Below are 25,763 nucleotides of genomic sequence, written 5' to 3'. Positions count from 1 at the left end.
TTCCTCCAACGAGAGTGGCAATCAATTCCTTTCCATAGTAGAAAAGGCTAAATGCCAGGACGCATCAGGATGGCTCCGAATCGCCAGAGCCTTTCCCTTGCCTTCTGCCTTTCCTTCCCTTTTCGCATTATGCACGTCGCATAGGTGTTTGTGACGCACGATTGGCGAATGAACTAACGGAGAGAAAACAAAGTGGTATTAAGTGTGTCGGTGACGTGGTGATTGTGCTAAACGACAGACGTCATGCAGAGCCAGGAACCTTGGCGGTTCATGGGCCCCACATGCGGCCGCCGCCGAGCTGTGGAGTGGGTATAAAAGTGACGAGGATTTGCGCAAGATTAAGAATTGGGTATTGATCTCTTCCGAAAGACGCCTGTCTCGTAATTAAGGCAGGGGGGGGTTGGGGGATCCCATATGTACTGTAAGCTTGGTGCATGAGAAACACCGAGGCCTGCTCATTGGCTGGTTTCCACCGTCACATGGGCGGCCTGTCGGGCTGGGGGAAACGTCCCGCAAGCGCTCGGGGATTAGGCACAGCTTGAGAGCCCCATCACCCTCCTGTGGCCGAAGCAGGCGTCTCGTTTAATACTTGAGAATGATGTACCTGTAAGTGGATAGAGGGTCAGCAACAACGCTCCAAGACAGGCGGCGCGCAAGCATCTTGCAGAATCATGGGCTTATAACGTACAGAGCGTGGACAATACCAGGGATGTAACCCAAGATGGTCAACAGAATGTTGATGAAGAAATCAGCACCGCATCCGCGCTCCAGGAAGACACCGACGGGAGGCAGGAAGATGGCAAGAATGATCTTGCAGATATCGCTGGCGGTGAAAGGCATGATGGCGAGTGGTTGGTATGAATGTTGGTCGGTTGGTTGGTTTGGTTGAGTTGTGAAGAATTGGTCTCGACGGTAGAGAGAATGATGTGTTAAGATTTTATAGATGCGTGAGATCAAGTGGATGAAGGAAAGAAACAAGGTGGGCGAGAGAGAGCTTAAGTAGCAGACGGAGTCACCGGAAACAGTCGCAATGCAGATGCAGTCAGTCCCTAAGGCGATGGGATGCGCGCTCCTTGCTCACTGACAATTTACTTGTTGCTTTCGCTTTCAGGCAAGAAAGAGGTAAGTAAGTACCATCCGGGACCAGTGTGCCCACTTTGCAGGAAGAATGGAAGGGTTGGGATGACTGGAGGAGTGCTAATCATCGATCGAATCCTGGACGTGGTACTTGACTGGCCGGGCTGCTGGCCTGCAGAGCACGCAGAGCACGCAGCAAAGCGTAAGTACCTTGGGCAGCCGCCAGAGCGAAACACAAAGTCAACAACAATGATGCATTTCCGGCCTGCTAGTGACCACTACTTTGACCCTACTTACCTCATAGGATAACCCCAGCATCCGCGCCCACTAACAAGCTCCGAATAGGACGCAAGTGCGTCATTGCCCAAGCCAAGCAGTCGTTTGCGATATTTCCACTTCCAGGTTTTTTCCTCCTGGTTTAATCTGCCGCTTTCCTAAAGTAATTAGCATGGTTATTCTCCCAGCCACAGGAGGTGAGATGTCATGTTACCTGGCTGCTGTCCATGTTTCCGCCCGTCTGCTCAGTGTTTCCCTGAAAATGGAGCACCTGAACTGGCCAGATCAACACGGCTGCCGAATCCCGAATGTGACCGTTTGATGAATGATGTAGCCGCGCCTGTTCCTTATCGCATTCAGAATGCGATGCGCTCCCCATCGCCATGTCGCAGACCAGGTTTCTGATATGTCGTAGTAATAACCTTTCCTTCGATCAACGGTTTGCTGGAGCTTGTTCGTGCTGTGCCTCACTGTGCCTCTCGTGCCCCGTAAGCTATCGAAAAACGTCCGTCACAAACTTCCCTGTTTGCCTGGGGGATCCGATGATCAAATCGTGGCGTTCTTCTCGTGTGGGACCTGTGGCTAGTGTGGCAATTGTCGAACAATGACCTTGCGAGCCAGCCCACAATGCCAAGCTGAAGAGCTTACGAAGCACCTCGGCGATCAGTCCACATTCACAATTTTTTGACGTCTATATCGGCGCGTATCTGAGTTATCTGTGACAGGCTGTACGGTTACGCGGCACGCAGGAGGGCTGGAGGGGGGCCACTCAAGACAGGTTCTGTTCGAACCACACAACCGAGACCAGTTGAGGTAACTGAGCCGCAAGGGGCGTTGCCAGCTTGCCTCGTACGCATTATGTCAACGACGAACGAGAGCTGTTGCCACTCTTCGGGGCGCGCAACCTAAAGGGCTGAGCCTCTTCTACGACGACACTACTGTATCACAGCCACACAGCCACACAGCCACACAGCCACACAGCCACCACGTCCTCCCCCGGATTTTGTGATGATTTGTGTTCCCCCAATCGTACCGCCGCATCTCAACATGATCAGAATACCCTTGCACAGCCAGCGACCAATAAAGAGATTACGTATAGATTCGCCTGTCCCTGTCTGCCTTCACCCTATGGCAGTGGCTCACGACCTCATCAGAGATTTCATCCCCAACCAAACAAAGCAATCTACACGTAATTTGTAACGGGATGTTGCGCTTCCCTCTCCTCCTAGTCAGGAACACGTTGGTGTTCAATCACCAAATCACAAGCCGCAGTTGACTCACTCCAGTGCCTGCAGCTCACAGCCCGAATATCAGCCTTCACGAAATGGTCACCCAGCTCGGTGGTTCCGCCACTAATCTACACCGCACTCAGCACCTGTCGTTCGTCTCAAGATCATTGCGCGTTGCTTGGGGCTGGCGATAGTTCCCATGCGAATGCGAAATGCATACGAATGTGCTGCTGACAATGTGCTTCGCCTATACTACCTACGCGGCCAGATTTGATGACTTGTCCACCACATGACCACGTGTGAACGTCGGCCTCCTTACTATGTACATACTAGTTCGGCGACATAGAGCGAGCATGCAGATGATGGCAACACCCGGGGCTGACCAGCCCGGACCCCGCGGCTGCGACATGCGCTTGGCTCCATACCTACTGCAAGTTCGTACATACGATACGTAGAGCAGAGAGGTCGGTCAATTGGCTTCTACAAGTAATATAGAAATCCACAGACGATGGCCGAAAACAGCGTTACCTACCCTTATCTTGTCTCACAATGGAGCTACTGTCTGGCCGCCATATTCAATGGTACCGGCATCTCGGCACCCAAGCAGGGCGAGTAATAAAAGGTGGGACCAGCTTTACAGCTTTGTGCCAGGTCTAGAACATTACGATGGGCGCCAAGCTTTTACGATGGATCCCTATTGCCGGTTGATCGGCACCTTAGCTTCAGCACTATTCTCCATGGTTTCAATAGGGGACTTGGGGAAATTCATTGGACAGTAATGAATCGTGAGCATCCAAGCAGAAGACAGTCCTTCTGGGAGTGAGGACCATGTAGTATTACTACCAAGAAAATATGATTGTGTGTGGTAATATAGTGATATTCTAGAAGTTGATGTACTCACCCTAAAGAGCTCCTTTCTCGCTGAGTCCGCTGCAGCTCAACTCAACTGTCAAGCTGTGAGACAAACGAATGTATTAATAGTAATGATTTCATCGCAACACCTCAACCAGCAAGATGTAGGCGAGGGGAGTGATGAGAACCCAAGTGTCTGGTCATGAATATCGTCAATTTGCGTCCGCCAATAACCCGCCCAATGCTGATTTTCCCATGATAACTCCTCGCTGAAACGACCTCGATGGTTTTTTGTTTTGTTTTTCTATGCTCGAGTGTAGAAGGATGTCCCTCTAGATCCGGATCCCACAACCATATACCATGAAAAGGTTGCCCGGGTTCATCGAGTTCGATGCACGCTGCCCTGGTTGATTCCTAAAAAAAAATCCAATGTCGTCACGGCTAACGCCGTTCAAGTTTGTGGCTACGCCATTTCTGAAACATACTCCTGCGACGTGAGGACTGGGCTGGCGAGCTCGGTGGAGAAGCGCCTTTCACCGACCGACTATCCACCCGGTCGACGCTCACGCTACTGTCCTTGGAGAGTGGCCTGAGGCTGTCGTCGTACACAAGCATGTCTTTACTCTCATTGACGTCGACAGCGCTATCGTTCTGATATTCCGCTGCGGCTTCGGCTGTGATGACACCGTGACTAATGGTTCGCCTGTGTTTCCGTAGCAGCGATCTCCGTGAGCGGTGTAGAGTCTTCGCGGGGTCGATGTCTTCGGCGGATATGCATGCGCCGGGAGACGTGTTAGCATCTGGATGCCGCAGGGATGTCGTGCGAGCCGCAAAGGACTCCGGGAAGCCAGTGTCATGAAGGTCCCGGCTCATGGGCCGGGTGCTGCTGCTGATGGTAGATGCGGACGACATTGTCACTACGATATCGGGGTTCTCGGATCGGTCAGCTCTGAAGCGTTCAAGTATGATGGCGAAAGGTGGCCGTAGAGGACGCGGGAGCGGCATTGGAAGAAATAGGCAGAGTCGAAACGTAAGAAGTGGGAACAGGCTATTTTTATATGGAAGCTCGCGATACAGGTTTCGCGGCTGTGTATGAATGGGGCAGTCCCTGTTTCGACGCCCTTCAAGTTGCCAGAGGGACAAAGGAAACCCGGAGAATATAGTCGTCTGTCTGAAAAGGACAGGCAGAGAAGAAGATGTACGAAGAAAAGATTGAGGCTGGTGGTCATCCAAATCCAAGACGCCCTCAAGAGAGCAAAAGCCCGGAGCAACGAGAAAGTTTTATGCTCTACTTCGGAAGCGCAGTGGTGCGACGTGTAAGGAAACAGGCGATGGCGGGAGTTGAATGTAAAATAAGACGAACCCAAGTTCAGACTCGGTCACGACTCAGGAAGGGGTTCCCCAGGGGAAATGTCCTAATAAAGCACCTGCGGAATGAGGACGCCATGGGGTCTATCGTTGATGAAGTCCTCGACACAAAAGGAGTTGACCAATTAAAGCAAGTGTGTGGGCTTTGAGTGAGGTACTGCCTCTTGTCTTCTTCGGGATTGCGGCGAGTGTAACGATGGGTAAGAGGTAGAAAGAAATGAAGCCCTTGCTCACCTGGTACGGATACTAAGAGGATCCTGGATAGTAAGGCCTTCTTTCGCAAGGGTCCCTTTGGAGAAAAGAAACCGGGGGTTATCAACCGTCGTTTGATCTGCTTGGCACGAGCAACCGCGCGCTTGAGAAGGTAGTGTGCAGTATGTCTGTACTTAAGGTAGGTATGTTCGTAGGCAGAGAGAAAAGAAACAGGTAAAGCTCGGAAGGTTGAGCAGGTAAGGTATAATCAAGCGAGCAGGCGAGGCGAGGCGATCAACGTCTCTTGGCTTGACTACATACGTAGGCTTCTGGTAGGCTGGTAGGTGCTCTCGGGTAGGCTGTGTAGGATGCCAGTGATAATGGAGCCGGAAGTCACTGGACAGACTGGAGATAGTCTCAGTAAGTTTAAAAGTGACTAATAAAATGCAAGTGGGGTTGGCGGACGGCGGAATACAGTAATGAGGGCGTTTATGAAGCAATTCGCTCAGTCAATAAAAAAATCGGGCAGGCTTATTAGAAAGTCGAAGGAGGCTGGCTGGAATGGACAGCCATTATGTACACGATCGATCTTCGTCCCGTCTCACAGGATGGGAAAACTCCCATGTTCGAGGTTGCCTTAGCGTGACGAGGTGACCTGGCTGACTGGCTGACTGGCTTTGTGTGCGCATATCATGTACAAACTAACTGCCTTGGCCGGCTGACGCGCAATTGTACCTAGATGATCTTCGGACGAGATGGATGATGCATCCAGGAGGTGCATACAGATATTTGCTTCGGGTCAGTGCCAAACGCCAATCAATCCCACTGCTGGTTTGCGTTCAGGGACACATGTTGGGGGAGTGAACCTGCCAGCCCGCAAGCCTGCCAGCCTGCAAGCCCGCCGTACCTACGGGGCGGAACAGGAGACAGACATCCATCCTTCACCATCCCCACTGGATAACCGGCATCTTGGAAGCCTTGGGTGCGGTAAAGCTTTCATTTCTTCAACATTTCTAGGGACAAGATGTCACCAACGATTACGTGGCGTCTGCTCCGAGATTTACATGTAGACAAGGGTGCTAGTACGGCGCGTACAATGACCGGCTGTAGATCAGAAGACAATCCTGCGGTTTCCTGGGCAGCTTCGGCCGTTCGGCACCCCCTAAGCCGTCTTTGTGAGACTTGACGCAGAAGCCCAGGACATCTTCTAATAAGCCAGCGCATGTCCTACATAAGTACGCATGTAGGTTAGGACCTATATGTGTAGCCGTTCCAGCCGCATGTCTCACGAAGAACCACTCGTGGCCGGTATGGCAACCAGGATTGGATAGTTTCCTGCTTTTGACTGGCCTTGAACGGCCATTATCCAAATCGCTTGCCCCGCTTCCGATTCCAGACGGAAGATCGGAAAAGTAGGTCGCTGGGTCGCTTTTCAATCAAACCAGGTCAATCTTAATTCTTATTCAACATCCTGACATACCACCAAACTACCTCATATACCTTAAGTTTTCATCTACGGCGGCTTATTACTTCACTGATGCATTTAGCAGCAGCTGTACATAGTAGGAAGGAAATCCATAAAAAATTATGTCGTATCAATTTGCTGCTCGACTACATACTACGTCAACTCAACACAACCACAGAGTATGCAAATCTATTTCGACCAGCCGAGACACGGATCAAGATGCAGGTAGCGCCAGTGTCAAGACAGCAGACGCACATTACTTTTCCAACCCAAATGTGAACTAACCTCCAAAGCGACATCCTGTTTGACGGGGGGCGTGAATCTGACTGGCCACCATCCAAGATCGATCTCCGCCCGGTTTCGGGGGGCCGTAACGCATTTGCCTCCGAAAGCTATTGTATAACATCCCCCCCCCCCGGTGGTGGCGGGGTATTCCACGACTCACGAGAATGACGGCATTGGTGCTACAGTACAGACGGCGAAGGTCCTTCAGGCTAGGGCGTACCACTTTTTTCTTCTGTATACTTACTCAATGCGGCAGGTTCCCACCGAGCAAGCATCTTCCCCATAGAAGACGCTGTCAAGCCTTGCGACTTTGCGACCGTCGTCTACCGGGAAGTGCAAGGTAGACCGGGGTCAGAAGTGACCGCTTCACGCGAGTGCAGTTGGCTAGCTAGCAAATACGGAGTACAGGGCATGCAAACACATTCAAAATGTCCAATGCCCTGTCCCTGCTCAGTTTGATATAGTCGGCAATTAGACTTTACTGTAATCGTACTTTTACTAACCTGGAGCTTGCAAGGATAAGAAGCATCCTGGGGATTATCCAGCAAATCATGATACAAAGTTTTTTTCTTTTCATCTTCAGTTGGCCCTGTCGCACAGTGATACATATATCTCTAGGAAATAAAATTGCGTTCTCCAGGTGCAGAGCCCCACGCGAGAAGAGCGAGCTCGTTTGGGATAGTTGTTGTATTTCACTTAAGTATTGGGATATACCCTGAAGATTGGATAGATGCTTTGTTGATGAGTGGGAAGTTATTGTGGCCTCCTCTACCACTTCAGACCCAGAAAGGGGTAGGCCAACAGCCATTGAGCTACTATCATCCATGCCTATTACGATACTACTCTAGTGACCCGTAGCTTGGTGGTATGTCACTCTCACCCGTACCCCATGTGGTACTCTCTTTCGCATCCAGCGTAAGCTCCAAAGTACCGCCTTCCAGGAAGAAGCTGTGCGTCAGGTAGTTCTTCGTGTATACCTCACCGTTCAACGTGGCACTCTGAACGTATATATTCACATACCCAGGATCAAAGTTAACGTTCTTGATCGTGGCCGTTTTGCCGGTCGTCGGGTTGGTGATGGAGACCGAGGCGAAAAAGGGGGCGTGATGAAGTAGATGTCCTGGCCCGGGTTGGGGAAAACACCCAGCATGGACAGCGCCACGAACGAGCCCATGGCACCCGAGTCGTCGTTACCCGGTATGCCCGCTGGCGTAGTGTTGAACTGGCTGGGGACGTAGAAGTGCACCCGCTCGGCGGACTTGCCCGGCCGGCCCGCATAGTGGTACTGGTACACAGGGAGGAATGCCTGCTCGTCGCCGATGTACAGGAGCCCGCTCTCGTGTAAGTCATCTGGCCGACGCACAAAGGCGTCGGGGCCGCCGAGCGTCATGACCAGCTTCGCCATGTTATGGGGAGCAAAGAACGTATACATCCACGCGCTCCCTTCGTATGTCTCTCCGCCGTCTTGGTTGAGGTAACACGAGGTGAAGTTCATCAAAGGCGAGCAGAAAGCAGGGTCTTGAAACGCCCAGCTTTGGTTCAAGTACCGTGGCTGCAGGAATCCCTTAAAGCCTGTATCGGTACCGTTGATGGCTGAGGTTTGCTGCTGATTCCAAAGATTGTACCAGTTGCCCGACCGTTCCAAATACTTCTCGTAGTCTGCCTGCTTTCCTAACGCCTGCGCAACCTCGGCGATGCAAAAGTCATCGTAGGCGTATTCAACTGTTCGCGAGAGACTCCGAGTGAAGAGACCGTTCCCATCAGCATCAAAATCGTCGGCGGGTATATAGCCGAGCTCCTTCCAGCTTTTGAGTCCGCCACGACCCTCTAGGTCCCATACTGCCGGCTCAACCTCTGCGTCTTTTACCAACGCTTCGTAGCCGACATCCCAGTTAATCCCTTGACTGATGTTCTTCAGAAATGAATCAGTCAACACAATGTCCGCGTTAGAGCCTCCTTGCGTAAACCCCTTTGTCAAAGACATTCTGCAATCTGGCAAGAATCCTTCATGTCTATAAATGTCAATAAGCGAACGAATCATCAACGTCTGCGAATAAGGATCGATCAATGCAATGAAAGGGTGAATGCTCCGGAAGCTGTCCCATATACAATAATAGGAGTCGTAGTAAGGCTCATCGCTCTCCCAGAGCGGGTTCTCGCCCGTGTAGTCCTGCGGGCTCAGCATAGCTCTGTATACACCGCTCCAAAATATGGTTTGATAAGAGTTGTCAGTGCCTGACGGATCCACGCTGATCACAGAAAGCTTGTCTTTCCAAGCCTTTTCAGCCGCTTCCAGAGTGGCTTCGAAGTCGAAGTTAGGTATTTCCTTCTCAGCATTCTCGCAGGCTTGCTGGGTGCTCATAAAGGAGACGCCAACGCGAACCGTGATCTGGGCCCCAGGTGCCGACTCTCCAAACCATGTATACGTTCCGGCTGGCAGTGGCGTGCGGTTGTTGTCCTTTTGCATGGTGATATTCTTCGGCTCGCTGCCTGCCCTGTTGTTGACGAAAACGCCAGTATCGCGGATTGTGGAGTTAGCCTTGGAGTCCACGCAGTAGTGTAGAGTATAAGTCCCTAAGCCGAAACTCGGATCAAAGGTCCCGGTTCCAGTCATACGTCCAGTCTGCGGATCGACGGACGCGGATCCATTGCTTCGGGTGTCGGGCAAATCAGTCAAGTCAACGATGAGGAGTGGACTGAGCGGTGCCCCTTTAGTCGTTGCATTTCCCGTGGCGTTCCCAATGAAGGTAAACTGGTAGAGGGCAGTATGATTAGATGCTGTGATCTCGCCCCTGATTCCGGATATAAGGTCTATCGTGAAATAGCCTGGCCGGGCAGAGACACTCCCTCGACAACCTGTACTGCTCGTAAAGCCTTGGGTAGCCTGCAACCGTTTACAGCATCGCCTTCGCAACCAGGGTAAGGAAAGATGGGGAAATTTGCCCTGCAATCAGGTTAGTCGTAGCCACTACGACTAAGTGATTGGGGACTTGCAGAGAACTTGCTCCTCCAGTTCCACTATCATGCATGTGCGAGAAACCAGAAATAGGGCTGTCGTTTGAGGCATAACCCCCTTGGTTGTCCTCTGTCGAATCGGCTACTGCTTTCGCCATTCCTAAGATGCACCCAAGTCTAAGTATCAGTCTGTGCATGGGCTTATTTTGACCTGCAAGTTAGGCTTGGACCGGGTACTTACCGAAAGGCAAAGAAGCACCCGCGAACACATGCCCTGAGAGATGTGAGCTCAGTCACACGGGTTGGACAATACAGAGATAGTACCTCCATTGTGAGTGCCAATGAGGGGATCAACGAAGTCATAGCCAGTATTGGTGCTATGCTCAGCTTGCCCTACAGACCTTGCCACTGCATCCTGTGCCAGGCCTGGTATAGCGAGGGTGAACATCAAATACCTCAAAGACATTATGCATAGCAAGCCAAACAGAAATTCCGATACCCACTGAGAAACTAGGCGTGGTCTCCGGGAGACAGAAGAGGAGGACTGGTAGGGAGACAGAGTCGAACTATCCATGCCAGCAAAACATATGAAAACGTACCGCAGGCCAGTTATATACAGATCAATCAATGTGACGACGAAATATGTAGTACAAGGCGGGTACCCTATATGTTACATTCTCCATCAGGAGATTATGTAGGCGCACATTGGTCCTTCTGCAACGCACCGACGATCGCTCCTGTTCGGAGAACTACTATGGAAATCAAGCTATTACCCAAACAAGAAGGCACCGCCAGTAAGACACGCCTCGATGTCCTATCTACTCTCGGGGGAAGGACCCGAAGGCCACCCCCGCCTTCCTCAGTCGGGGCTTTGCATGGTTCCAAGCCTGCAGAACCCGCGTAATATGCATCTTGCAGACGTAGCGGGAGTATTTTACGATTATCAAGTAAGTGCCAGGAGAGATACCCCTCCACCTCGATGTAATGTTACGCCGTAGAGTGCGGGGAATGCCTTGTGGTGGAGGAAGTCGTGATGATTCTTGGGGTAGCAATGCAGCGATGGCTAGCAGGTGATCCAGTCACGGGAGTCCGGCCATGAGCAGATCGCATAGGTTATGTATATCCTATTCTGGCCTGTCGTTGTAGGAAGATGATGGTAAAGACCAGAATATTCAAGTATTGGAAGCTGATATGACCAAAAAGAACGCAGTCGTTCACCAGTCTCATGAGTTCTGATGGGATCCAAGGTACTATGAGAGATCCTTCAAGGTACATATCTGAGTTATTGGACGGTATGCACGTATTGAAGAAGGTTCAACTGATATGCATCAATTGAGGTTGAAGGACTGATAGGCGCTGATTTATGGAGAGCATCTTCTGATTGGCTGGAAGCTCCCCGCAAAAAGTTCCAGCGGCAGTAACAAAAAATTTCGAGAATTTGGCCGCCAAAGATTAGCAGCTTTGCTATCGAGCGATAGGACGATAGAAAAAAAAACGGCGACCCTGAACCTTTGATCAACTTGGAACAGTATCTCGACCTGTTTGCTCCGACCACCACCACAACCGCACCGTCGCCCTTCCGAACCCCCCTACTTTTTAATTCCTCTCGAGCAGAGGAGGTAGCGAAGGTCCAGACAACAAACCGTCAAAATGGGTGCCACCAAGCCGGAGAAGGTCGACAAGAAGGAGAAGAAGGACAAGAAGCGCGCCGAGGCCGACGGCGTGACCAAGCCCAAGAAGGAGAAGAAGGAAAAGAAGGAGAAGAAAGAGAAGCTCAAGTCCGTCGTATCCAATGCTAGCCTCGACGACAAGCTCCAGGCCGATGCTGCTGCTTCGGTCGAGACTGCCCCTGCCGTCACCGAGATGGAGCTAGAGCAGGACGGCGTCAAGGAGAAACAGGTCGTTGTCGGTGCCCTCGTGCCCTTCGCTCGTCCTCTCGCCGACGATAAGGCCGCCAAGAAGGTGTTGAAGTCTGTCCGCAAAGGTACGCTGCATCAACCACTCCCTCTTTCCTTACATCTCAACGGGGCATCACCGTCATCATCACTTTTGCTCTCCTGCAAAGAGAGAGTAGTGGAAGTGTATACACCACATCTAGAACCGAGCTAATATTCACACTCTACAACAGCCGCCAAGAACAAGACCCTCAAGCGCGGCGTCAAGGAAGTCGTCAAGGCCCTGCGCAAGTCTCCCGCCTCCGGCCCCACAAACCAGGGCTTCCCCGGCGTCGTGGTGCTGGCCGGCGACATCAGCCCCATGGACGTCATCAGCCACATCCCCGTTCTGTGCGAGGACGTTAACGTCCCCTGCATCTTCGTCACGTCGCGCGCCGAGCTCGGCGCCGCCGGCAGCACCAAGCGGCCGACCAGCGTCGTCATGGTCACCGAGAAGCGCGCGGCCGCCAAGAAGGGCGAGACCATCTCCGAGGAGGACGCCGAGGAGTTCGCCGAGGTGTACAAGGACCTGGTAAAGCTCGTGCAAAAGGAATCGAAGCAGTTGAAGTTCACGTAAACACTGGTGGCATCTATTTTGGATTGATTGTTGTGTTGGTGCCGTTAAGAAGCTCTTGTCAGGTCTGTCCAAGGTTGTCCTTGTAAAGTTGTCCTTACCACCGCCAGGGGTAATAAGACGGCTTGTACTGAAACCCTCATTACTTGCGGAAACGAGGCGTAGCAAGCCGGATTGGCTGCTCGGATCGGACTGGATGACAATCGAATAGGCTCGTTTGAGTGTTGAGCTGCATTGTTGGTGCTCAGGTGTCATTAGCCCTCTGTTCATATATCTCGGTCACGCTCCACGGGAAGAAGCCACAGGACGTGGGTTAAGGCGTTTCAGGTTTTGTCATTTGCTATGATAGGATTTACAAAAATGAAATCTCGCAAAATCTTAATCAGGCAGTGAGCGATCATATTCACATGGATGATCAGATTGATCCTGGCAAGTTTCGTCACGGAAGACATCGATGTTACAGTTTTGATATCTCATATTAACTATGAAGCTTTGCACACCCTGTGCAGCTCCAGGTCTCCTTGATTGATAGTACACGCATTTTCAAGGGAAAGAGCTAATGTCACAATTCTAGTTCCATCTCCCTTGAAGGCAAGAGTTGTTTCGTAATCCGTCGTGTCCAAACGTCGTCAATCAGAACGCCAACCGTCCAACAATTTAGTTGAAGGGGTTGGTACGGGTGCCCCACCATGTGAGGAAGATGGAAAGGCCAACGGTCTCGAAGGCCTTAGCGGTAGCGCTGACGGCGACAGTGTCGACAGGGCGCTTCTCAGAGAGCAGTTGAGTGAGGTACTGACGATTGATGTTAGTGTCCAGACACCCATAAAAGCAAAGACAGGGAGGTAGCTTACGGTAGGGGCAGCAGTAGCCATGTAGATCAAGGCTCCGAGGTAGGTGGCGCCCTTGTAACTGAGAGTGCCGGTGGCGTTGATGAGAGCACCAACTCCGTATGACTGGAGGGCGGAGCCGACAAGAGAGGTACCCCAGGCGACAGCGGCGGAAGAAGCCTCCTTGGACTTGACGAACTCCTCGGAAGAGTTGGCGACCTTGGCGCGGCGGTAGGTCTCGCCGAAGAGAGGAGTCATCACTGTTACAATATCGTATGTTAGGGGTGTGATTCCACGCGTATACTGATCGATGGTGGGGTTTGTTCACTTACCAGCCAGCTCAATACCGTGGTTGAAGATGGTGCCGAGGGCAATAGCCGATGGCTTGACGGGAGGAAGGTCTGATGGTTCTGTGTTAGCACAAGAATCTGTGATGCGTAAAACGAAGGTGATGTTGAATGGGAGTGGTTTGTGACGGTGGTTAAGTCACGATGAGATAGGCCGGGCCTGTCCATGGTGCCGTCCTACCATCGACGGCATGGTGGCGGGAGAAGGTAGCTCGGGTTTACTTACAGTGCAGAGACATGATGGTTGATGTGTGGTTTGTGGATGGTGGTATGGAGAGTTGGTATGGTGGTCTTGGTTGGTTAGATGTAAATCGTGAGAGTGCGTTCGGGGAGAAAACGGGAATCAGTAGGCTTTAATAGAGGGAAGATTGGAAAATCCCAGTCTGCTGCTAGGGAAAGAAACCCAAGCCTGCCGGGTGTCCAAACCAAACAATGACGACACAATGGAGGAGCCAAAAGCAGGAACGATGATGATCCGTACCTACTTGACAGCGAGTGACACCACATGGAATCTACTTCTACTTCAGCTGCCAGCCATTGCTGGGCCAGCAAGTACTACTGTACGGGATACCTTACTTCGCATTGATACTTTACATCAATGTACTATAATAACACTACGTAACTGCTTTTTCACTGGAGCTAGGCCTAGGGCGAGAAGCTGCCGGGTAGCTCATCAGCAAGCAGCCCGGGGGGAAGGGATGACATGCCCCATTCCCCCCTGCCTCTGCCCAGAAAGCTCTGTGTCTCTCCTCAGAGGAGAAAGCAAGCTTGCTTGGGTAGGAGCTTTGTGGAGGGCCTGGGCCTGGGTCTTGCGGATCGCGATCCAATGACGGGAGCTGGAGATGGATGAGCTCACAATGGCCTTGGGGGGGGGGGGAGCTTTCTAAGTGGCTAGACGATGGTGACGTAATGGACCACCAAGCTTCGGCGACAGACAGAACATGGTAAGTGGGGGGTGGCAGAAAGCACTGGAGGGCGGCTTGCTGAATGAATGAATGAAAGGCCAGCCCGTCAGCCCGTTGTTGTTGCGATTATTCCCTCAATGTTTCCTAGGTATTGTCCCACAGCTCTGGCCCCTACTGTGCCACTGCCATGGCTTCTGCCACGCCTTTGCGGAGCCAGAAGTCTCAGACCAGCAGTTTCTTTCGACATGTTGCTGATCCCGTGGCTGGAGTTGCTTGGACGAGAGTTGAAATTAGCAAATCGTTGAGGCGGGCCCTTGTCAGTGGTTCGCTAGGAGCATGCGCTCCTGGTGCCCATCTCTTTTGGGACTGGCATTGGCTTTCTTGCATTGGGGAATGGGTACCACACACGGGCTGGTGAAGGTTTCACGAGTAACGTAACTGGGCTACAGCTATCTGGAGCTGAAGCTGCTACACAGATAGGTAGGTAGACATGGATTACTCACAGTCAATTTCTTCAAAGCTGCATTCACCTTTGAGTCTTCTCCTGCAATATATTTGTAAGAATTGCCATGTTGGAGGTGCAAAGGCAGGTATGTAGGTACATGTGGTAACGTGCTATCTTATTCAAGTCTCTATAGGAACCCCACCCAGATTGATGTTACGCGCAGTCTCACTCACTCACAACAATTTCTGCGGGGAAATTGGCTTTTCTGGAATCCCGGTTCTAGCCTTCCTCTTCCTCCACATGACGAGCTATTTCTATATTTTCTTTTGGGGCCCATGGGCCATGAGCTGCACCTCACACGGCAATGACGAAAGACGAGATGGCCGAACTGCCTTCCCATGTGCCATTCTCCAAAGCAGTCTTTAGCATTGGCCTTTGAGGTTTCTGCGTTGGTGCCATTCTATAGACAAAGCTGAGTGTTGGCGTTGCTCATCTCCCTGCCGCTTACGTATTCCCTCAGCTTCCGACATAGACACGAGGTTATAGACTGCCCCACCACCCGGCCTGTGCTGTCCTTTCACCTATAAGGAGGATGGATGTTCAGTAGCACAGCCGTATTGATACTCTGGAAAGAGACCCGACTCCGCCGTTGGATGCATTATTGTAAAGGTAAGTAGGCACAGGAGCCGTACAATGTATAAATTGAACCCATTAAATAATCACTATACAATATCGCTACGTAGCTTCTTTCGACTTCCTACTGCAGCTTCTACTTGAGAATCATCACCTCATGATACCTGATGCTGGCCATCTTCTCCTCCCCTTAATGCTAGGAGGGCTCGAACGTCGGACACGTACTGCAAACCCTCAAGCAGGGGCACCAGATGCAGTAGGTCGTTATCAGTCGGGTCACTGATCCAACCTTGGATGGGGATAGCATTGTCTGCCGCGTTACCCCAAGTCAGTACGGAGATCGGCAAGCAGGAAGAACAGAACTCGGTCGGGCTAAGGCTTACCTTGATGGAACATATAACTCAGCGGGCTGTTATCCAGTATCATTACCTTGCTGAGGTCCGGCTCTACGGAGCTCAGGTCCTTGATGAATGCCCCGTGCCGGAATGTGCAGTGCTGCCGATAGAACCTTCCGGTGAAGAACTTCCTCTCCGATTCCAACCAGTCGATTACCGGATCCGCGTACTCCTGTACCGACGCCGTGAAAACTACGAGATTAAACCACTTCGAGACCTGAAAAGACGCATCAGCATTCCGAGCCCAACAACAGAGTATCATGACTCCTTACCTTGCGAAGGAACTCGTCGCAGTGCGGCCGCTTGTGTACATAGTACAGGATAGGATGCTGGGGCCCTAGGCTCTGCTGGCCACCCGCCCCGACATAAGTCGTGTTCAACCGCACCTCGACCATATGCCCGGAGCCGATCCGGCCCCCTCTCGACATGCTGTGAATTAATGTCTCATCCAAGTCTAGAATAAGCGTCTTCAGGTGCGAGGGGTCTGGGTTCTCATAGGAGATGAAGGAAGGCTGTCGTCGCGGTATCAAAGGTCGCGGAGGAGCTGGCGTCTTGGGGTATTTGGTCAGGGCTCCGACAGGGGAAGTAGGGGATTTCAGTTGGGCGGATAGATCGCCAGAGGCCGTCTCACTGGCACTGGCTCTGGGACTGGCAGATTGCGATTTTTTGTGTTTCCGTTGGCGGAGCGCGTCCTCACTATGGAGCTTTATTCGAATTGATCTCCTCGCCGGCGCGACCTCTTCAGTCGACTTGGAACGGGCGTGCCGGCTCGAGGCACGGCCATCCTGGTCGCTCCTGCTCATTACATCGGATTCCGACTCGGAAGATAGCCCAGAGGACGAGGATCCAGAGGAGATCGGGACTTGCATTGCGGGAGATGGATTATTATCCTTTGAACCGCGGCTGGCGCTTCGTGTACGGTGCCTTTTCTCGTCCATGAATTCCGTGTTCTTGTGTTGTTCGGCGTCGGGTGTTCTCGCATCGCCCCCGTAGAAGCCGAAGAGAGTGCGGATCTGTCGCAAAGGTGCGAAATAGCCTTGCTGGTCGTAAAAGCAAGCAATCAGGTAAACGCCGGGGGTGGCGATGGTAGACAAGATCCAGCGGATGGAATTGATGATGTTGTTGGCTAGTCGGGCAGGCAGGACGTGCCAGGAGTAAGTCCGTACATTATTGGGATCTTTGGACATGGGTTCCGTCTTGCCCAGTAAAGGGGCCTTTTCGCCCGCGCTCGTCATAAAATCCAACATGTCGTCGTTCCCGTCGTCATAGTTTGCGCGTGGCGCGTAGTCGTCCAGCGCTGCGGCGCCGGTGGTGTTGTTTGTGGTGTTGGTGGTGCTGTCCTCGTTGTGGAAGGAGTCGTCGGATGGTTGGTTGGTGTCAGATGCAGCTAAGGCGACATGCCCCAACGAGTTCGATCGCGACGGAGACGGGGTGGATTGTGGAGTGACTCGCGCGGAAATTATGTTGAGGGAGTTCATCTTCCGGCCGACGCCTCCGCAGCCATGAAGAATCGCTCAGGGTCCTTCAACCTGGAAGGAGGGAGGGCTTATTGCAGTTGTGTTAAGTAAGACGAGACGAGACAAGGCAAGATAATGCAGGCTAGGTAGGTAGTTGGGACAGGTGTGTGTTTGCCTGTGGATATAGCGAGTACGGCAAGGGGCTTCAATAGGAGAGTCGCAGCAGTCGAAGTGGAATTGACGTGCGATCAATCTGACATGGGAAAATGGAGAAGCGCAACTAAAGTCGGGGTTGGACGTGACTTGCTTTATTTCCTCTCTTTCCTGCCTCGGTTGGGAGTTGATGCAGCTGCAAGAGTGGCCGAGAGCAAAAGGGATCGCCTCTAATTCGCTTTTCGATTTAGGTCATGTAAGAGAAGAGGTCTGTCTCTGCGGATCCTTCTGACCTCCTCCCATTCGGCTTGGCTGGGGGTATTTTTATTTTCTGGTGACTGTCACGGTAGCTGTAGCCGTGACCGTGACTGAGGACCGATAGTCGTTCGAGTCAACAGATTACTTCAGCTTCCTACCCTGTAATTGTAGGCCCTGTCCTAGGATCGTTGAATCGTTTAATATAGGTAGGCACTTTTTCCGAAAAGAGGGATAGAGGTGAGAGAATCAAGCCTTGAAAGACTGGCTAGTCAGGGCCGTCGAAAACTCTACACGTTCTTTACACAGACATGCACTATGTTAAGTACGCAGGTGACTTGGGACACCAGTGAAGGACCCCCCCCCGAAATGGGTGTGTCGCAACCCAATCCAGCTAGGCAGTGCTTCTTTGTGCCCAAACGGTCACCTTCAGGCGCAGTACAGAGGACACAGCGACCAGTGTGGCAGCGATGCGACACGCAACAAAGCCTGGCTACGAGACTGGAGATAGCACGAATTACCGAATCTGCAGAACGGGAGGCAGTCGTTACCTGGCTGCTTCTCGTCTGCCAGTCATATGCCACCCAGAAGACTCTCCGGGATAACCAGCGTCATGGGCAAACCGTCAGCCTATCACATATGCCCCCATAGAGCCTCCTTCTCGGCTTTGGGAAGAACTGGGTACTGCCCGTAGCCCCTCGAACCACCGACTAACCCAGCCGGGTAAGAGCTGCAAGTAACCCTGGGCGGAAAAGCCCCCCCACATACAATCAATCCTTCATCGGCCTTCTTTATTTGTTAGTGCCGACACTTTCGATTGGATTGTGTCGATTGAGTCACAATCTCGAGTGCCAGAATTTGAATTCCTCACTGCACTGCATGCGACTGTAGACCTTACTCTCAGCCCCTCCGAACGACTGCATTGATTCTAGACTGTCCCCAATCCTCTCTGGGACTAATAAAGAGCAAGCATCTTCTCATCAGCTCCATCCTACCCCACGTCTGAATCATCATACCCTTTACGCCTGTTGCGCCGTGCTCCTTGCCCTGCCTTTCCCAGCAACCGCCGACTCGATTGAAGACTCCGGACTTTTACCCCCCGTCGACACATCTAGTGCATAGTCAACCTTCGTACACGCCAAAGGATGGCTCCCCCAAAAGGAGGCTATGCGCCTACCTTGGACAAGTTCCTGGACACCTTGAAGGGCAGGCCTTTGGAGGCATCCATTGAGTCTCTTGTCTCGTAAGCACTGCGCAAACACAGCACTTATCTCCAGAACTGACATCTATCCGGTGGCAGTCTTCTGAAGCGACGACAAATCCAGGGCTCCGAACCATGTGCTCTTGCGACCGCCCACATCTTGCTCCAGGTGGTGGTTATGGACAAATATACAGACGTCAACCAGCTACTGGCACGAATTCAGGGCGTGGCTCGGAGATTAGTTGCTGCTCAGCCCCGCGAGCTGGTTATCGGCAACATCGTCCGTCGTGTTCTGGGTTTGATTCGAGACGAAGCCCTCGAGAACCGCAACGAGGTCGGAAGCGATGAGAGCATCTCGTCTCCGGTGCGCGACGCATCCCCCTCCGCCCATGAGCGCCTCGGTGTCGTCTCTCAGCGAAAATGCCCCATTGGCAAAGATGGGGCGCCCCGGCCTGATGAATGCTTTGACGAGGACACAGTCTATGTTCAACCTCTTGGCCGATCCAGATACCACACCACCCATGTGGTCGACAGGCGCATCACCTGCCCCCGGCTCTGGTGTGTCGACACCGATGGCCGATCCGCAGTCGACGGACGTGAAAGCCCTCCGCTCCGAGGTCATAGATGGCATTGAGGAGATTATGGACGAGATCAGACAGGTGGACGAACAGGTACAAGCGTACTCGGACATCATTATCCACCCTGGGGACTATATTTTGGTCCACCAGCCCTGCAAGACAGTACAGAGATTCCTGACCAGGTCCAAGAGGAAGTGTACCGTCTTCCTTGTGGTGGATCCCTCTGCCGAAGACCCCTACGCATCTTTTCGAAAATCCATGGCAGCAACTGGTTCCGTTGTGGTCAATATCATGAACACCGGCCTCATGGCTTACATGTCGCGGGTCAACAAGGTTATCCTCAGTGCCCGTGCCATCATGAGCACCGGCGGTGTCCTGGTTGATGGTGGTGCATCGGTCATCGCACGGGCTGCCAGGGAACTCGGCCGCACGGTAATCGTCATAGGGGGGGTGTACAAGCTCAGCCCTGATAACCAGATAGACCAGGAGACAGCGACGGAATGGGGCAACCCCTCCAAGTGTGTGAATTACTCGGATGGGCGCATGGTGCGGCAGGTTACAGTCAAGACGGCCGTTTCCGAGTATGTACCAGCCGAGTTGGTGAGCACTTACATTACGAACCTGTAAGTCGAGTCCTTCCTTCTCTTGATTCTAGAGGGGTGGTTTACTAACACGTGGGATTAGTGGGGCACATTCGCGCGACCATCTGCATGCGATCGTCAACGACCATTACAAAGAGGCGGATAGTGAATTCGACCTGTACGGGACCATACGTAAATAAAATTACAGCACAATGCCTTTGTATGGCGGGATGAGGCTGGTGTAAGTCGACAAGCCGCGTGGCTCAGGTTAGCAAGCAATGGAGAGTGTTTCTGCTGCCTGAAGATGCCAATTTCAAGGTGTCACTCTTTGGGCCAATCAAAGTCGAGTTGACTCACCTCACGATGCAGAATTGCATCTGCTCTATCAACGGCCGCGTCACCTGCAGCTAGATTCGCAAGCACCTACCGGCCGATTGGGTGGCTCAGCCAGCGCTGCTGTAGCCTGTTCAGGACCCCGTGGTCGAGCTATACCGAGGTGGGCTTGCAAATAAGCTTCATTGATGGATCCACCGCGTCAGTGGGCCCGCCGCCTGGGCTTAGCTCCTGCCCCGGCCCTGGCTGCCTGGCCTTCAGGTCTTAGCGGCCTGCTTGGTGATGATGATTGGGACGGCCAGAGAATGAACACACCATGTTGAGCCACCTACCTAATACGACTCCTTAGGCAGCCCTTACGTAAGCTGCGATCTCAATACTTCTTTCTTCCTCTCTCCCGCCAAAACCCAGCAAACCAGTAAATAGAAAAAAGACAATAAGTAACACACTACTACATATTGGAGCAGTTCCCCCCCTCCTCTACTCTGTGAACACTTGATCCTTCTTCGCCTCTCGCACCACATCTTCACCCACCCGGAAACAAATATTTGTTTTCTGTTTTGCCACACACCTCAGCCGTAGCAACGCACAACAGTCATGCAACCTCCTATCATGGAGCCTCGCGACGATGATGCCCCTCCTCCGCCATACTCGGAGACAGACATCTATTCAAATGCGTCAGCCCGCTCGCCCATCGCACCACGTAGTGGCTCAAATGCCCACGCAGACGATGCGTCCATAGCAGCCTCGTCATCACACAGCAACATCATATACACGCCGCCAGAGACCCCCAGAGAACCACACTACAACTTCTCAGGCGGCGACGACCTGGTGACTTCCGCATCGGCTCAGGCATACTTTGAGTCGCGACCCGTTGTAAGCCCCTCGGCGGGCTTGGAGGTCGTCCATGTCCTCGCGTACCAGGAGAATGCTGCTCCAGCCGACTTTCCCTATCCAGCATGGGCGGCCTCTCACCAAACCACGGAACAGGATTGGCACACCTTTGTCAACTACCTAATCCCGGACTATGCGCTGTCCGTCAATGCTCAAGTCCTAGACCGCAAGCTGCACGCCGAAGTTCATGATCGGCCGACTAGCGAGACCAGTCGCGAGATCGAAGAGGCACAGGTCAACCAAATCAAGCCGTCTGCAGAGGACCTACCACCCCGGAGGCGTAGTTTCGATGACACCCTTTCTACCGTCATCGAATGGAACGAGGGTTTCTTCGCTCCCCGCGGAGTGGCCATACGCCTCGATCCACCATCAAGCTCCCCCAGGATCCCCGGAGGCTGGAACACTTCATTCGACTCTGCCAATGCTGCCAGCCCTCCTCCCCAAGGTAGATCCCCGCAGCAGCAACAACGGCAAGAGGGACCTGGTGGACTCGGCGGTCTTTTCGGACCTTCTCGCTTCAACATGGAAGCACACAGCAACGGTCTTCGTTTTGGTCCCATCTCCATCAATGGCGATCGTGTTTCTATTGGTCGGTCATTCCATGCTGATAGTAATGGAGTTCGATGGGGCGAACAAGCTGTCGATCAAAGTCGTGCGCCTCCTTTGGGCACTCGCGGTGGGTTCGGTGACACCACGGAAGGGCTTAACCACGGCCATTGGCAAGACAATAGGTTTGAACGCGGACGAGGTCGGGGTCGCGGCCATCACCATGGAGGGGGCAGGGGCCGGTCCTCCTCATCCAGTTCAGCCTCCAGCGACGACTCGACGTACTCGTCCGACTCTGATTCCTCCCTTGGCTCATTGCCTGACTGGGACGGCCTGAAAGACTCGCAGATCCCTATTGTGGAACAGTCCGTATCACAGTGGGTGCAAAACAGCGGCCACCTTGTCTCAAAGGCGGAGTTCAAGCGAGTGAAGGCAGAGATCAAGGCCGCCAAGTCAAATTCGGCGAAGGGCCCGGCCGATGCCGCCCAGAGAGCCGAGGTGAAGCGCTTGCTAGCCGAATGGAAGGAGGTCAAGAAATCGCAGAAGGCGATGCGCAAGCTTGCCAAGAAGGAGAAGAAGACGCAAAAGAAGAACAAAAAGAAGGACCGCAAGGCACGGAGAAATGCCGAAAGGGGCGAACACAGACGAGGCAGGAGAGACCGCCGCCGATCCGAGCGAGAGTGTCGCAGGGGAGAGCCGCATCCAGCAGCCGAAACTCCTGGGGCTGGCTTCGGTATGGCTGGGATAGCAGGAGTTGTTCCAGGATTTCCGAGACCACCTCACGCCGGCTCTCCGCACCATAGGGGCCCACCACATCGTGGGCTACATCACCAAGGACCTTCGCACCACCATGCTCTTCCGCACCACGGTCCTCCACACCATGGACCACCTCTGCACCAGGGGCCGAGCCCTTTCGGTTTCGGGCCTGGGAGAGCTGGCGGTCCAGGTTTCTTGGGCGGCATGGGACTCTTTGGTGGCCCATCGGGGAGACGTGGCTCTGGTAGCTGTGGTAGCTGGGATGGCCAGACTCACTATAACGATCCAGACATTCCTTCTAGTGATGAAAAAGCTAAGGAGGCTAGAGAGGAAGCAGAAGCAACAAGGAAGGCAGCAACTGAGCGAGCTCAAGAGGCTCAAGATCACGCTTTACTAGAGCGACAAGCTGCATTAGAGAGCGCCCAACAAGTCCAGGATCAAGCAGAATCCTCGCGGCAGGCAGCGCTGGCCAGCGCACAAGAGGCCAGAGCACGAGCTCAGGCGTCACGGGATGCCGGCTTGGCGAACGGTCAAGCATCGCGAGATGCCGCTTTGGCAAACGCGCAACAGGCCAGAGAAGGAGCCCAGGCGTTGCGGGATGCCGGCCTGGTCAACGCTCAAGCATCACGAGATGCTGCCTTGGCAACTGCGCAACAGGCCAGAGAAAGAGCGCAAATATCGCGAGATGCTACACTGAGGGATGCCCAAGCGTCGTGGGACGCTGCACTATTTAACGCGCAACAAGCCAGGGATAGAGCTCAACTATCACGGGACGCTGCGCTAACGGATGCGCACGCATCGCGAGATGCTGCTTTGGCCAATGCCCAGGCATCCCGTGATAGAGGGCTCAATCAGGCGAGAGAGGCGGCACGTGCATACGGCGGTGGAGGCGGCTGGTCGTCCTTCGGCCGGGCCTTCGACGCGCGAGAGAATGCCCGTGAATGGGTCCGGATCGCTCGAGAGACGGCCATGCGACATGCGTGGAGCACGACGTCAGGAGCACAGGCGCATGCGGACGCGGCACGCGAACATGCCCGTCATACTGCTGCCACCGCTGCTGCTGCTGAACGAGGCGTGCCGGTTCCAGGTGTCGGTAATGGCGATGTGGTTGGTGGTGGTGGTGGCCAAGAAACTGGCGTCGTACGTGATCATAATAGCAACAGTCGCTCGGTTGAGAAAAAGTACGAAGTCATCGTCTCTCTCGAGTCCGAGCTCGAGGCCAAGATGAGCAACTTGTACCGGCTCGAGCAGACCATCCAAGCAGAGGGTGTCGCCGCCGCTCAAGCTGGGAATGGGGGCTCGAAGACGCAGAAGACGCAGAGCCCGGCGCAGCAGGAGTACGAGAGGCTGGGGTCCGATATCGACGAGATGAGCAGGCGGATCGAGGCGTTGAGGTTGGAGGCGGACGAGGAGTTCGTGCGAGAACTGGCAGAAGACGAGGCGGCTGCTACGAGACCTTGAAAGTGAAGTTCAGGGGAAAGGTGTGAAGGGTGGTATGGATGGTGAACTGACTCTTGGCGAAGGGCATTAATGACTTGATGATGATGACGGTGACTTCTGGCCTACATTCTTCTGTTTAACCTACCACTCAAATCCAAAAAGAGAGGTGATCCATCCCCCAAAATAGCGGTTTTTTTCAAATAGAAATAGGAATACAAAATAAAGCTTATGAGAAAACTCAAATCATTCCCGGTGATTCCTACGAGCAACATCTGTATATGGATTCTACTACGGAGTAGTACATGGATATCTCTTATCCGAGTGACCTCCCAAAGTTGTAGGGAATGAATGAATGGTCGATGTCCCTCTCCAAGTATCACAGTCCGCAGATAGGCGGAGAAGTGTTGCAGTCACTGTCATTTTTTAGTCTTTATTCATTCGTTGTCCGTGGACAGCTGGCTGGCTGCCTTTCTAACGCATGAAACACATAATGGTATCTAGCGGACCATTCTCTCTTTTGTCTATTCCTTTCCGGTAACGATGGAAGTGGGCATACATATATGTGCGTGCCCCCTTTTGTGCATGTCTCAACTTCAATTGCAGCAAATAGTTCTTGTGTCTATCGCTGTTCGAAAAGGGAAACCAACAACGGCTGGTTCTACTTTGCTCCCCCTTAGTGATCCGACAAACCGACCGACCATGCGGTATGCAATTCGTTTGAATCCAGCATGTAGGTAGGCGGGCAGGTTGCTCCTTTAGTGGCAGACGTGACGTCTCAAACAGCCGCCCTAGGGATGTTTGCTCTCGTCCTTCTCGACCAGGCCCGCGACGCCCAGCGGCCGGCCGACCTTGACCTTGCGCTTGGTCTCCTTGGGCCGCGAGGGCATCTGCTTGCCCTCGTCGCCGGCCTTGCCGACGTCGCCAACCGGGTCGCCCTCGTCTTCGGCCTCGGATGCCTCGTCCGAGTCGTCGCCGCCGGCGAAGGCGGCGACCTGCTCCTTGATCGACGACAGGTCCAGCTTCATGCAGTGGGCGTCCTCGCCGTCGGCGTAGTACTTCTCCTCGATCTTCTCGCGGTCAAAGCCGAGCGTCTTGGAGTAGAGGTGGATGGCGGCCTTGTTGGAGACGCGCACGTGCAGGGAAACGTACTGGGCGCCGAAGGTCTCGACCATGGCTAATTCTGATTGGGTGTCCGTCTTGTCAGCCCATAAGTCTAGTTTTCTTCTTCTTTCCAGTATTACATATTTTACAAGCAGGAGGGTCACGGGGATTATAGTGAAGAAAAAGAGAAAGAGGAACGTACGACTTTGCCTCATGAGCTTCTCGGCGATGCCCAGCTTGCGGTGGGTGCGCATGACGGAGAGACTGGTGATGTGGCCGTGCTGAATGCCGTCGGTGGGCTCCTCCTCCATCTTGGCCAGGACGTAGCCGACAATCTTGGGGTAGTCGTAGGGGGTCTTCTTGGGGCGCGAGACGTCGACGGCGACGTAGGACAGCTGGGGCCACGACAGGGCGTGGTAGAGGTAGTACTTCATGAAGTAGTTCTCGGGCAGGTTCTCGAGGTTGGCATGCTGGATCAGCGGGAGGTCGCTGGACCTCAGCAAGCGAATATCCATGTTGTCGGGTGTGGGCGGCGTGAATAGCCTGAATCAAGTGATTTGATTGTAAAGTCTTCAAGTCGGTAGTATGTGGGCAAGTGGGATGGGTTCAATTCAATGGTGCTTGGATGGTGGGGTTGAAGCTTGCTGGCCGGCGGTCCACTTAACATTGAGCGCAAAGTAACCAGTCCCAGGGAGCTACGTAGGTCTGT

General features: G+C 53.2%; 9 protein-coding genes across 9 annotated transcripts; 3 read left to right on the top strand and 6 right to left on the bottom strand.

Annotated features, from left to right (window-relative positions):
* Positions 1–582: 582 nt before the first annotated feature.
* Positions 583–840, bottom strand: PG994_011165 (uncharacterized protein; the record flags this gene model as incomplete). Its single annotated transcript, XM_066862574.1, has 2 exons — positions 583–604; positions 689–840. 2 exons carry the CDS (start codon positions 838–840, stop codon positions 583–585), a joined length of 174 nt encoding a protein of 57 aa, XP_066711684.1.
* A 3,035-nt stretch (positions 841–3,875) lies between these two features.
* Positions 3,876–4,439, bottom strand: PG994_011164 (uncharacterized protein; the record flags this gene model as incomplete). Its single annotated transcript, XM_066862573.1, has 1 exon — positions 3,876–4,439. The coding sequence occupies one exon, from the start codon at positions 4,437–4,439 to the stop codon at positions 3,876–3,878; it is 564 nt and encodes a 187-aa protein (XP_066711683.1).
* Positions 4,440–7,583: 3,144 nt separating this feature from the next.
* PG994_011163 (glycoside hydrolase family 92 protein) lies at positions 7,584–10,165 on the bottom strand (the record flags this gene model as incomplete). The annotated part of the gene is made up of 4 exons (XM_066862572.1): positions 7,584–7,864; positions 7,888–9,688; positions 9,735–9,910; positions 9,997–10,165. 4 exons carry the CDS (start codon positions 10,163–10,165, stop codon positions 7,584–7,586), a joined length of 2,427 nt encoding a protein of 808 aa, XP_066711682.1.
* A 1,184-nt stretch (positions 10,166–11,349) lies between these two features.
* Positions 11,350–12,210, top strand: PG994_011162 (40S ribosomal eS12 domain-containing protein; the record flags this gene model as incomplete). The annotated part of the gene is made up of 2 exons (XM_066862571.1): positions 11,350–11,683; positions 11,828–12,210. The coding sequence occupies 2 exons, from the start codon at positions 11,350–11,352 to the stop codon at positions 12,208–12,210; spliced, it is 717 nt and encodes a 238-aa protein (XP_066711681.1).
* Positions 12,211–12,864: 654 nt separating this feature from the next.
* On the bottom strand, positions 12,865–13,620 carry PG994_011161 (uncharacterized protein; the record flags this gene model as incomplete). Its single annotated transcript, XM_066862570.1, has 4 exons — positions 12,865–12,999; positions 13,059–13,294; positions 13,367–13,435; positions 13,608–13,620. The coding sequence occupies 4 exons, from the start codon at positions 13,618–13,620 to the stop codon at positions 12,865–12,867; spliced, it is 453 nt and encodes a 150-aa protein (XP_066711680.1).
* A 1,899-nt stretch (positions 13,621–15,519) lies between these two features.
* PG994_011160 (uncharacterized protein) lies at positions 15,520–17,237 on the bottom strand (the record flags this gene model as incomplete). The annotated part of the gene is made up of 3 exons (XM_066862569.1): positions 15,520–15,674; positions 15,748–15,976; positions 16,032–17,237. 3 exons carry the CDS (start codon positions 17,235–17,237, stop codon positions 15,520–15,522), a joined length of 1,590 nt encoding a protein of 529 aa, XP_066711679.1.
* Positions 17,238–18,769: 1,532 nt separating this feature from the next.
* Positions 18,770–20,184, top strand: PG994_011159 (translation initiation factor eIF-2B subunit beta; the record flags this gene model as incomplete). Its single annotated transcript, XM_066862568.1, has 4 exons — positions 18,770–18,867; positions 18,925–19,189; positions 19,305–20,026; positions 20,088–20,184. The coding sequence occupies 4 exons, from the start codon at positions 18,770–18,772 to the stop codon at positions 20,182–20,184; spliced, it is 1,182 nt and encodes a 393-aa protein (XP_066711678.1).
* Positions 20,185–20,914: 730 nt separating this feature from the next.
* PG994_011158 (uncharacterized protein) lies at positions 20,915–23,974 on the top strand (the record flags this gene model as incomplete). The annotated part of the gene is made up of 1 exon (XM_066862567.1): positions 20,915–23,974. The coding sequence occupies one exon, from the start codon at positions 20,915–20,917 to the stop codon at positions 23,972–23,974; it is 3,060 nt and encodes a 1,019-aa protein (XP_066711677.1).
* A 767-nt stretch (positions 23,975–24,741) lies between these two features.
* Positions 24,742–25,569, bottom strand: PG994_011157 (N-terminal acetyltransferase A complex catalytic subunit ard1; the record flags this gene model as incomplete). The annotated part of the gene is made up of 2 exons (XM_066862566.1): positions 24,742–25,133; positions 25,257–25,569. The coding sequence occupies 2 exons, from the start codon at positions 25,567–25,569 to the stop codon at positions 24,742–24,744; spliced, it is 705 nt and encodes a 234-aa protein (XP_066711676.1).
* Positions 25,570–25,763: the final 194 nt, after the last annotated feature.

This window comes from Apiospora phragmitis (assembly GCF_038363925.1).
Source record: "Apiospora phragmitis strain CBS 135458 chromosome Unknown utg000010l:1.0-9815664.0:1.0-9183399.0, whole genome shotgun sequence".
Lineage (NCBI taxonomy): Eukaryota > Fungi > Ascomycota > Sordariomycetes > Amphisphaeriales > Apiosporaceae > Apiospora > Apiospora phragmitis.
The sequence above is the reverse complement of the archived record's forward strand: the minus strand, read 5'-3'. Positions and strand labels throughout refer to the sequence as shown.